Here is a 12294-nt window from a genome sequence, read left to right as displayed (position 1 = left end):
TTACCTTTGCTTAATGATTTAAATCTCAAGTGAACACTTCACAGTCTGTACCCATGCGTAGAATTAACCCCGTGGGGGTGCATGGTAGCGCTCTAACCACTAGGCTACCCACCCCATTGGCACATTCAGATAGATAATTTAAACTAACTGGAAAATATGTATACACATACACTCGCGCATCATTCCACATTCCCCGCCTAGCCCAGTAGTCTATGTGCTGTAGCTGCATTCCTTAGACATGCCAGAAACCAGTGGTAGTGGGTTCGAATCCCAGTTTCTCCCTGATTGTGTTTCCAGGTTTATCAGTACCATAGCCGTTCCTTTAAATTGACGAAACCGTAAGACACGTGGCATGCTTCATTGACAAAGGGAGGCAAGATCTTACCTTCATTCTGTACCTTCTTGGGACAGGGTCGGACGTGTGTGTCAGTTGTTTCGCTATCAGAGCTTGTATTGGGTTCAGGATATTGGGTCGATATTTATTGATAAGTTTGGTTTATATTGTCTGTATTATCAAAAAGGTAAGTCATTGTAGAATGCATAGTGTCAAATATTGGCCTTTTTTGACAAATTTGTGTATTTCATTCACCCGATCCCGTTACTCACCTCTTACGACAGACAAGCATAGTCGCCTTTTACTGCAAACATGCGTTTCTGAAGACCTATTCTACCCCGGATCTTCACAGGTCAGATGTGAATGTGGTTATGATAGTTGAGCAAGTGATGGGTCAAAAGGTCACACGTGGCCAACGACTTATGCGTGGAAAGGAAAATGAGATAACTTTGTCAATCCTTCTTACATTTTCAACCCCTCACTTGCCTGACCGTGTCAGGATGTTTAATCAGTCCTTTCGGGTGCATCTATACATATAACCAGCTGTCAGATGTTACAATGTGGCGACTCGAGGTAAAAATAAAAACCCTGTATGCTCTAGGTGCAGTGGTGAGCAGAATGTTTCTTATTTTTTCAGAAAATATATCCTGATGTTATAATTGTGGTGGTAACAACGGCGCGGCCTACACGGAATGTGAGAAATACAAGGAGGCAGTGTCTGTGGAAAAGGGACGAGTAGAGAATAAAATCTCTTATGCTGAAGCAACTCTTATGTCCACTGTTAAGTCCACTCCAACTCCACCCTTCGCTGCTGCTGCTCAGATATCAAAATCCAACTCTTAATAAGCTACTAAAACAACAGTTGAATCCGATATGTTCTTATAACCTCTAGGTCTGTGTCCAACACTACCCGTGTTTGTAAATGTCAGTCACATGTGTCAGATTCAAACCAGTGTACATCAAATCCATCTGTTACACCTCAAGTCAACGCTCCACAGGTAGCCAGTACCCAATCCTTGGTACTTTCCCCCAAGCCTTTTCAGTTTTCTAGTTTGAGGTAGTTGCCGGATGCTTCAATGCAACTTCTAAGAAAGATCAGATCAATTGCCTTTCCGCAGCGGCAAAAACCCCCATCTCTACGTCGATGTTCCCAGGGATATCTTAAGAGTGCTACATGTTGGGGCAGAATCATGGATATAGCCTTGGTGTTACTGACCATGATGTAATGCACATGGAGATAATTTAAACCATTTTCTATCAAATAGGTCACCGCTACCAGAAGTTAGTTGTGTACGGGGAACCTTAACCTCTTTGAGTGTCATTTAGAAGTTGGAATAGTAACTAAGACAAAATTGTTATGGATGAGCAACTTCTTTTTTACAATTGGGCGACTTTTCGGTTCATTCTTTGCTTGATAACGGTGTTAGAATCTACACCGAAACGTCGCCCAATTGTAATAAAGAAGTTGCTCATCCATAACAATTTTGTCTTAGTTACAGGGAACCTTACTTTGGGCAGAGAGTCATTTTAGAATTAAGGGTTATCTTGGTCATCGACGGAACAGACTAACAACCAAACCGGATACCAAAAGTACTCGGAGAGGTGGTTGTGCTATATTTATTGAATCTGATTTGTCGTATATGGTTCACAAATTACCAAAGACTGTGTATGAAGCTAATGCATAAAGATTCATTATGGTGAAGACAAACCATTACTATTTTTAATATTTTTAATACAGGTAAACCAAACGTAGATGGATACCTGAAATTAGTTGAACCCAATGAAGGCCCTTATTTTACATGTGGGGACTTTTACAGCCATAATGTGTTTTGGGGAAGTAACAAAACACTGAACACTGAACACTTTTGGATGAAGCAGACATTGTCCTTTAAAATGACCCGCATGGATCTTGGCAAATGGACCTTTTCCCCTTTAAATTTTCCCATGATACCATCACCAATAGCCAGTACATGTATCGGGGATCAATTTCCCGATGCGTTGGGTATTGACCATTTCCCCGTTTTTACTGAAATTCATGTCCGACCACTTCATGTTTCTTGTGATAAGTCTATTAGGGCACTTTTTTCTTGTCTGTGCGCTGAACACATCATATCTAATGTTATAAATGGTGATGTTAATGTGTGAAATGAAAATGTCACAAAATATAAATTATATTGGACTTGTACTGTGGACATATTGGACTTGTACTGTGGACATTCCACAGTAACATTTTCTGAAGATGTGAAGACGACATGGCAGGCAGGGTTTGAAACCAAAGACCTACATGTACACGTGTGTTTAAAAGTCTTGGAATCGTTTGATAGATATTTATTGCCATTAAAACTTACGTCCTTGTTGTCAAACGGCCCACGTAGGTGGGTGTTTTCATGTCATCACCCGTTAATGCATTAACCAATGAAGTTGTGTGTTATCATGACGTCATATTGAGCTGTCAGATCACTTATATAAGCTCCCCTATCGAGAGTGCGGTAGGTGCGCGAAATACGCATATGTCGGAAAGCGCACGTTAAATTTCTAAATTAAGTAAGTAAGAGTGTGGTAGTTCCTACCGCAAATACCGCATTAAACGTAGATGAGATGAGGTGAATTGCGTTTTAACGTCGCTTTCAAGATTATTGTACATTGTGTGTGTGTGTGTGTGTGTGTGTGTGTGTGTGTGTGTGTGTGTGTGTGTGTGTGTGAGTGTGTGTGACTCGATGCCTACTGTCATCATGTTTTTACTGTATATAGTTGATCCATGAAAAACAATTTCAGCAGTCAATTTGTTCGCTTTCAGTTCACGTTAAACTGACAAATTCACTATGAGAACATGCACAAAAGTACAATTATTTTTTACCATCAATAAATATTCATACAACGTGTGCAATATATATGAGAATACGTCTTCACTCATCACGCATATGTTTAACAATTAAAATATTCGTGATCATCCTCAATTGCAAGTTCCCATGGTCTTCACAACAAGAAACTGTTAGTCAGGCTTGAACTGTAGAACCACCAGCACGTACGTCAGCATAGTTCCAGTAAGCTGAAGACAGATACAAATACTGCGATAGAAGTGATTGAGTTGGTTTTAATGCTGCTTTGAGTATTCCAGTTATATCACGGCGTGTCAGCATATTGTGGGGGGAAAACCTGAAGTAATGCAAGTCTTATACGTTTCTTAGACGTTTATCACTTTTGTGAAACCAACGAGGACGGGTATGGTGCTTACAAACCTAGAAACATAATCGGTGAGAACCGGGATTCGAACCCACAATCATAAGTTTCGGGCGTGCACAAGGGAACACTGCAACTGGAAGCTAGCGAGGCGTGAAGTAACACCAATTCCACATAAGGTGTCAAAGGTCGAGTGTAATAACCTCCCGCCTCATAACATGTACATCTCAACAGTTCTCAAAGCTGGTTGGCCAATTAACAAAATGACGTCATACTGCAGCACCAATGGCTCAAGTCTTAAACAGTTCATGATTTCACAACAGGCGACTTTTCAAACTTTGTTATTTTTTGTTTCTTTAAACGACACTTTATACTCGGAATCTCATTTTATCGAGACAAATATCATTAATATTCGTAATTTCCCAGCAGCTCAATGACAGTACTCTCAATTACCAACAAACAAGTAGAGACGTATATATTGCTGTGATATTGCTGGAATAATGCAAAAAGCGGCGTTAAGCCATACTCACTCACTCCATATTCTGGACACCTTGTGAGTAAAACGGTAACGATTGCGCTTCCGGTCTTTATTCTCCTCAAAATTGGCTTGGACCATAAACAAACATGTATCTAAATTAGTCGAATATGGTCTTTTCCAGTTCTTTAGCCCTTTTTCATATATTTTGCGTGGGACTTATTAATATTTTGCTGACAGGTCTAATTGCTTCTAATTAAAATAACTTCTGAATAGACAGACCCCCGGAGCCGAGCATTGTTCAACTTACTAGTCTCGCCCCATACCTGGCAAATGTATGACTATGATAATCACATATGTTTGAAGACTTGATATTGAGTAGAACGTTTCAAACTTTAAGTTATGAAAACTGATTTCAAAACTGAATTTGTATTTCTTTTTGTGAAGGTTATAGATCCGAAGATGTTTTTTTATACATACACAACCTGCGTGTACATTTACAATAGAAAATTATTATCACTTGCTTTCTGAATAAAGAGGCAGTGAGAGTTATTCAGGTCGACCTTCACGAATGGGCATATTTGCGTGTTGGGTTAATAGTGTATGTTATTATGCAATACTACTCACCATTAAGATGGTCGAACTATCGATAGTAAAGAGATTGTACAAGGTAAACCCTATTTTGGTGGTTGTCAGTCTTGTGATGAAGATGCTAATCTGAAACAGATATGGACAGTTTGTTGCAATTACAGAATACGAGTGCTGGTCAAAAAGTTCTAAGCCTAACAATTGTGAAAGTGTTTTTAATTTTATTTTTCTCCAATACACTTCTCATATCGATAGTGAAGCTTTTCAATTTCAGTCAGGAAGGCGTTTTCTGAAGCCACCCTGAAAAACCCTTTCACGGCAGCTTTGAGGTCATCGTTGTCCATTTGGACCCCCATCACGTTCAACATCACTTATATACACACGACCTCAACAGACCAAATACGCTTGCAATGAACCACTTAAACAATGTACTACATTGACTAGTTCACTTTGCTATGGCCCATAGTTGAAAGTTAGTCAGGCTTAGAACAAGCTTTTGACAAGCCCTCGTATAATGCCCAACTGATACAAACTTGAAAACACACTGACGCTCCTCCCAAATCTATTGATAAATTTCAAAATCGAATTAAAGTGAGATTTAATATATTTCGTAAGAGTCGAAGGAAGAACCTGTTTAAACATATATGAATCGGTCAGATTATGATGCCAAGATAAACTGTATTTCTATTATGGCCCTATACGTAGTCTGGTAGAGACATCAGCATGGACATATATAAGTGGTATTAATCTACTATTCTTCAATAGCAATGATCAGGGCAAATATGCTTGCTTGCACACCACTGCGGTATGTATGAAGTTGGCAGTTAGCCCTCACATTGCAGAAAGCGTTGCGTGTCGTGGAGTACAAAACGGAAGAAACGTTACTAAAGTCTTTCAAACGGAGGGACAGCATGTCCTGAGAAAATGTGTTGCGTCCAGAAAGAAGTATCCTGAAGTTCTCCTGGAATTCGTGAATAATCGTCTCATCCCCGCTCAAGCCGAAAGGCGAGTCGTCCCCTCTCGAGGCAGAGTTATCAACTTGCCTCCATCGTCCGGCAAACGTGCATCTGATATGAATAGTCAACTTGTGTTGGAAACCGGAATTCACTGAGATGATCAGACTTAATTGTCAGGTAGCACCAACTGGCAAAAATGCAACGTCTTTGATGTTCTATTTGGCTAGAAACGTGTGTCCGCCGTAGGTTAACCAGTGTAGTCTGAGAGATGGGAGAAAGTCTATGGATTTATCATTAAATGCTTACTGACCTAAAAAACTAATAGCTAACTGTTATCAATGTGGATCCTTGTCTTTTATTCAGTATCTTCTTCTGTCAACTTAAGGCACGTGTGATTTGGTATTATTTCATTAAATAAAACAAACATATAGAAAACGCTTTTAATCAGGGCCCTATTAGGCCAACCAACGTGATATTTAGGTTTATGTGTTTGTTGTTTAACGCCGCACTCAGCAACATTCCAGCTATATGACGGCGGTCTGTAAATAATCGAGTCTGGACCAGACAATCCAGTGAGTGACACCATGTACATCGATCAACGCAATGACATGCATCAAACAAGCCAGCGAGCCTGACCATCCGATCCCGTTAGTCGCCTCATACGACAAGCATGGCCGTCTTTTACGGCAAGCATGGGTTGCTGAAAAACTATTCTACCCTGGATCTCCACGGGTCTGATATTTAGGTGGTTCATAAATGTGGTCGAGTTGGTCCTACTTGAATTCTATTCATGTCTTTGTTTACCCGAGTCGCCAAAGAGCGAGGTGAGCGTGCGGAATATTTCTTTCATGGCATCACGCAGGAGCGGCTCACAATGTTCTCACAATTAGGACTAGATATAAAACTCAAAGCAATGTTGAACATTTTAAGTGTTTTGCCTCTTGGAATTGTTGCCATGGTTAAACAGGTTAGACCCTTCTGTCCTCCCCTACATGGTCCCCGCGGATTAAACAAAACTTGTTTCAATTTATTTTCGATACTGTAATATTGATTGCACGGATGAAATATTCCAAGCGTTTCTTTAAGATTTTACTCATGTTTCATGTAGTGTTTCTCAATTTGCGACCTTTGGGCGTCATGCTTGGACAAAAACTGTGTCAAACTAGAGACTATCGACTTACAATATGCAGACTCCTGTCTGACAGCCGAGAACAGTCGCACATCAAAAGATGGGACAATGACGAATGGGCCTGCAAAGTATTCAAACAAACGTGTCAGGTGTGATGAAGAAGTAAGCATATACTCCGAAACGTTGTGTTCCTCATAATAAAGAAGTTGACATCCATAAATTCTCTTCCTAATGGGTATCACTTCTAAATGCCTTTCAAAGAATTAAATTTGTTATTATTCATTACTTTACCACCGTTACTATCATCACTTGTTGAGTGAGTGTTTTGGTTCGATAATCTGACCTCAGGTCATCACCATGGAGTAGCCAATCACTGGCCTTGAATTTGATACCACACATACCTCATGGTGATGACCTGAGATCAGATTATGACGGACCTGAGGTCACATGGTGACGGAGTCCTTTCCTGAGTGTAAACCATTCATAAGTTGCTCGTGCTTCAGTCGAATGTTCACCTACGTCTGTATTGAACCACAGGACCGTGTAATTGATAATAATAATAATAATAATAATAAAAATAAAAATAAAATAAACTAAATAATGATAATAATAAAAAACAAAATCGAATTTTTCAACGAGTTTGTTTGTTATTATTATCAGTAACATTATCTGATGATAATAATGATAATATTATAATGCGTTTTTTAGAGGGTAAATCCCCTGGATGCAACAGCGACACATGTGTCCCTCCTCTTCAACCCTCACTTGAAAAAAATTCAAAATACATCATGCAAACTAATACACTTCACAGTTTTGAATTCCCCTTCTGTTTATCATTTACTGCCATTTTAAGCAAAATTACTGAAATTGACTTCTGAAAATTTGGTACATCGTAAATCTCGCCAAATCACAATTCACGGGGTTATTTACTGTGTGTTTAGAAATCTAAATATCGGATATTTACTCGAAAAATTAAAGTAGAAAAATAGCATATTAGTGATGACGGGTATCAAATCCCTCATGATAATTCTGAAACGTCGTTGATAGTCTAGAATCGTTTGGAATGTTTTGGAAAATACGCATACATGAACGCCGAAGTGTACGTTCCGTCATATTGGATTGTGTTTACAAAATGCCGGTTATGAGACGCCCGATCAGGTATATTTTAAACTCAGCTGCTATACTTGCATCCCTGAATTCCTCATACGTTTTAGAAACAAATTACAAAATGTCTTTGTCACCAATGCAAATTATCTGGATGAAATCATGCGAAATAAATTAGGTGTGGAAACGAACACTGTGATCGGAAAACTGTATATCTACTTGCTGCAATGTACTGTTGTCAGTTGTCACCGGTAGTGATGTCATACGGAAGTAAACATTGTTGTACATATTTGGTGAGGTGAGGTGAAATGGGGTTTAACGTCGCGTCCAAAATTATTGCACTTATATAGCGACGTGTATGCACGTGTATGTGTGTGTGTGCTTGTACTAGTCCGGACTGATGCGGATTTATAGTGCTAGCACACTGAGATACCATGCCGCAGTTTAACATGAATACCCCACTCAGACACAGTATACTGACTCCGATCCGACCAGTCCTTGTTTTAGCCCCTTAATGCCGAACGCCAGACAGGGTAACAACAAGTACCATCTTTTAACGTCTTTTGGTATGACGCGGCTGGGGATCGAACCCCTGGACCTTCCGCTCTCCGGGCGGACGCTCTACCTTTAGACCACGGAGGCGGTCACATATTTGGTAATTGCTTTGAGGTGTAAACTTTTAACTCGGCATCCAGCGTGTTCTTTGTTTTTATCTAGTTTGCATTATCATCATCGCCTTGATAATCCACAGATGTGGCGGAAACCCTTTTTTTTTACGGTCACAATTTTTATCAGTAGTAAGCAGTACATAAGATGACGTCACTTATGGCACTGGTGTTAAGTATTAAAGCGCTACAGCTGCGATCATGAGAATAGACAAAATGCATCGATTCGATGCTAAAAAGGTGCGATTTGAGGGTGTGTAAGAAACAGATTACTGCACTCGTGCCAGTCAGATACCATTCATCTCACAACTCGTTGTAAAAACGCGTATCTGACTCGTTTTCGCTCGTTAGATACGTTTTGAAACAACTCGTTGTAAGATCAATGGTATCTGACAGACAATCGTGTAGTAATCTCGATATCTGGAGTATGTTGTCGTGAAATACTGTTCAAAGCAACGGAAAACTAACTCCTTCAATTATAGTCTGGCATATGGTTATTGCAGCAATATGTGATGGTACACGTATTTGTATGTCGAAAGGTAATTGTAGCTGGTTCAATGAACCTTTCATTCAAATAATTCATTATAATGCGTTTCACTTACCTTCATATTCAAACCCACAGAAGTGAGGGTTGAAATAACAACCATGCTAATGAGTAGCACCATGGCCATGGGTAGCATAAAGTATTCCCCCTCATTCATGTTGACGTGTATCAAGCCATAGAGCATGAGACAAATGACAGGGACTGACGCAACGTAGCAGGAACCGATCACGTGTTTGAAGACTTCATTAGCCTTGCTGACAAGAGAACACGTGTCTTCAAACTGTCGACGCATTCTGTCAAATTCTGACGACGATGGTATGTCTTCGTTTCCCTTATCACACAGTTTGGCAATCCGGGCATTCACCATTGAAAACTCTTTGAAGAGACAGTAGGTAATGAATATGAAAAAAATTAGGAAGAAATGTAGCTGTATTTGATTTACCAAGAGCAACAGAACGTAGACTACTTTCAGTAATTGGTGATAACCTTGTGAGATGTGCTTCATAGGCGTAAGATAGAGAGCTTTGTGGTCCACATTGTGAAATGATGCCAGATATATACACGGTAGATCAATGGTTATTTCTGCAGCACAAATCACAATCACCACCGTGAGGTAACGTCTGATTTGGACATTTTGAAGACCAGAGCCATGCGTGTTGCGATACAGATCATATTCTCGGAAGAACTTTGGCAGGTGCTTGTAAACGCTGAAACACGTTGCAGTGTATAAGTAGGTGATGCTGAAATGAAACCCAAAATAGGATAGCGTAGTCATCAATTTACCAACTGTTTGAATTTCATCTGCGAACAGGAATAAGAACCGCAAGGTTGCAAGCCATAGCAACACATTGATGACTACAGAGTACAAGATGCTGATGACTTTAGAAACATTTCTCCGTTTAATTGGCGTGTGCATTCCACCGATGTTTAGGACTGTCATCAAAGGTTTGAATAAACACTCCATTTCAGAGGGTGAATCGGTCTCCTCATCCCCCGATTTCAAAGGGTGAATCTTTGACATCTTGCTCCTGACCAGGCGAATGGCGACTGTTGGATGTTGATGTGACATCATTCAGATGGGTCTGGTGAAGTGAATTCTTGATGGACCATGACAAGTGTAGTACCAATGAATTCTTAATGGACCTATCTTTACTATGACAAGTGTAGTACCAATGGTGCGAGGTTTCATACTATCGTCGTCAGTGGAACAAGTGCTTCACACACACAGTCCTTGTCAGAACCTTTTACTTGTGTTTATTTGATGTCATGGGGACTCGTTAAGTAGATTGATTCTGGTTTGGAATAATTCTACTCACACGTTTCACTGATAATCATGTTGCCACAATCAGCCACCCAACTATGAGTCCACAGTGGATTGCGAGAGGTTAAAGGATCGGGAAATGGATTGGGATGTATTATTTCATTGGTACAAATAATCTTTGTCGAAGAAATGTCCTCAACTACCGGATGGTATTAGAAGCGACGGATAATAAATAAATCAATGGCTGTTTCACATGATTGTCAACATAAAGGCTGAACGTATTTGATCAATCGAGCAGATGACTGTGTGTGTGTGTGTGTGTGTGTGTGTGTGTGTGTGTGTGTGTGTGTGTGTGTGTGTGACTGACAAGTAAAGGACAGATGACTAATTTGTATGAAGTGATCTGGTATTGTGCCATTGTTGGGTGTCCTCCCCCGACAGGGTGACCGTGATGCATATGACTTGTCCGTTAACGCCTTGAGGTTCTACTACACCAAATCAGTACCAGTTTGGACAGTGCGGTTTTCGTAGGGAGCCTTCAGTACAGATCGAGAGATATCTGCAGGCTGTGATTGGAGGATATTCTGTAAGATTTTTATGTCTTTCAAATGTACATCCATCCAGTTATTAAAACTGACCATGTTTTTCTATATTTAGTACTGTCTTTTTCAACATGATGACTTGTGCTGAATGTGACCACAGCTATTTTCAAGTAGGTGACATTTGGTGCGAAACTGGGAGTGTTGTGTTTAGCTTCCGGTAATCGGAAAAGGAGCTGACTAAGCTGGTCATTTTTTATTTTTATATTGCTGCTCTAAAGCCAAACTGTGCACACACGTACAGGTAATAGCTGTTGAATGCTTAGTTATTTAAAAAAAAATATAACGTTACTATAGAAGTCTATGGGAAAACATTTGGTTCTGTGTAACCTTGAGTACCTGGGACCTTCAGCTCATTCGGGCGGCGCGGTTGCCTGTTGTTAAAACGTTCATTCGCCATGCCGATTCGAATCGTTATGTGGTTCAGACAAGTTGCATGGGGAACGATGATAAACCCGATCTGTCATGTGGTTTAACATTAACCTGTAAAGTGAATGGGAATGAGACAGATTGGACAACGCGAATACCAAGAGAACTGGAACTGGGGTAGGCGTGCGACTGAACAGTCGCTTACGACACGAGAAACTGCATGTTTGTGACCTGTCAATTTCAAGATTTCACGGATTAGACGCCAGCGTAGAAAAGACATGCAACATTTGTGGGCATGAAACAGTGGTTCGTGTGTGATTTGCTTAATTTTGTGTGTCCTGAAATGCATTTCATCAAGTTTGATAAGTTGATATGATCAAGTGAGTGAGTGAGTATGGTTTTACGCCGCTTTTAGCAATATTCCAGCAATATCACGGCGGAGGACACCAGAAATGGGCTTCACACATTTTACCGATGTCGGGAATCGAACCCGGGTCTTCGGCGTGACGAGCGAACGCTTTAACCACTAGGCTACCCGACCGCCCCATATGATCAAGTGCATGTCTGGATATTGTTCTCATGGCCTTTCGAAGGGAGGAGTGTTTGATGGACTTTAAACTCCCCTCGTGTCAAATCCTTACCGTGGCCAACGGAGATGGCAATGAATATCGATCGTTTGTAAACAACATGTTGTCATTAATAATGTTTTTTGAAACACTTTTTATAAGGTTATATTTACATTCAGTGTCGGTTGTTTCAAAGAGGACATTGGCGGTTCGGAGTCTGTTCACTTCGAACATGCCCCCAACAGTTTCATAAACATAATCATTTGTTTGCAAAAGATATGCCTTCGTTAAGTCTTGTAATCTCATCTTCTAAGCAGGGTTACGGCCTAGAACATGGGTGCAGGCTAAAACGGCACCTCAGCCAAACGTCACCGATTTCTCTGGCGAAAACGGCGCAGCATTTGGCGAAAACGGCAACTGTGTGTTGGCCGAAAACGGCACCTCTATTTTTAATAACGATAAGAACGATTTATGTAGTATTATATCTGATTTATCTCCTTTGTTATATCTTCGCCACGTGTTAA

The 12294-nt window shown here is 40.3% G+C and overlaps 1 protein-coding gene across 1 annotated transcript; it reads right to left on the bottom strand.

Moving 5' to 3' along the window:
- Positions 1–3326: 3326 nt before the first annotated feature.
- On the bottom strand, positions 3327–9342 carry LOC139448732 (uncharacterized). The gene is made up of 4 exons (XM_071230274.1): positions 9034–9342; positions 6715–6783; positions 4617–4706; positions 3327–3383 (listed from the first exon to the last, which is right to left on the bottom strand). Exons 1-4 carry the CDS (start codon positions 9340–9342, stop codon positions 3327–3329), a joined length of 525 nt encoding a protein of 174 aa, XP_071086375.1.
- Positions 9343–12294: the final 2952 nt, after the last annotated feature.

The sequence above is a fragment of the Haliotis cracherodii genome, unplaced genomic scaffold, assembly GCF_022045235.1.
Source record: "Haliotis cracherodii isolate W230 unplaced genomic scaffold, xgHalCrac1.p SCAF_7, whole genome shotgun sequence".
In the NCBI taxonomy this organism is placed as follows: Eukaryota; Metazoa; Mollusca; class Gastropoda; order Lepetellida; family Haliotidae; genus Haliotis; species Haliotis cracherodii.
Note: the sequence above shows the minus strand (reverse complement) of the source record. Positions and strands in the feature narration are given on the sequence as shown.

What these genes read in the sequence shown, in the direction of transcription:
- LOC139448732 (XM_071230274.1), bottom strand. Translation starts at nt 9,342, where the DNA reads ATGGTGAATGCCCGGATTGCCAAACTGTGTGATAAGGGAAACGAAGAC. An exon ending in CTGTGGGTTTGAATATGAAG is followed by an intron (nt 6,784 to 9,033) that starts GTAAGTGAAACG and finishes AATACTTTGCAG; the next exon opens with GCCCATTCGTCATTGTCCCA. An exon ending in CAGACAGGAGTCTGCATATT is followed by an intron (nt 4,707 to 6,714) that starts GTAAGTCGATAG and finishes TATCTGTTTCAG; the next exon opens with ATTAGCATCTTCATCACAAG.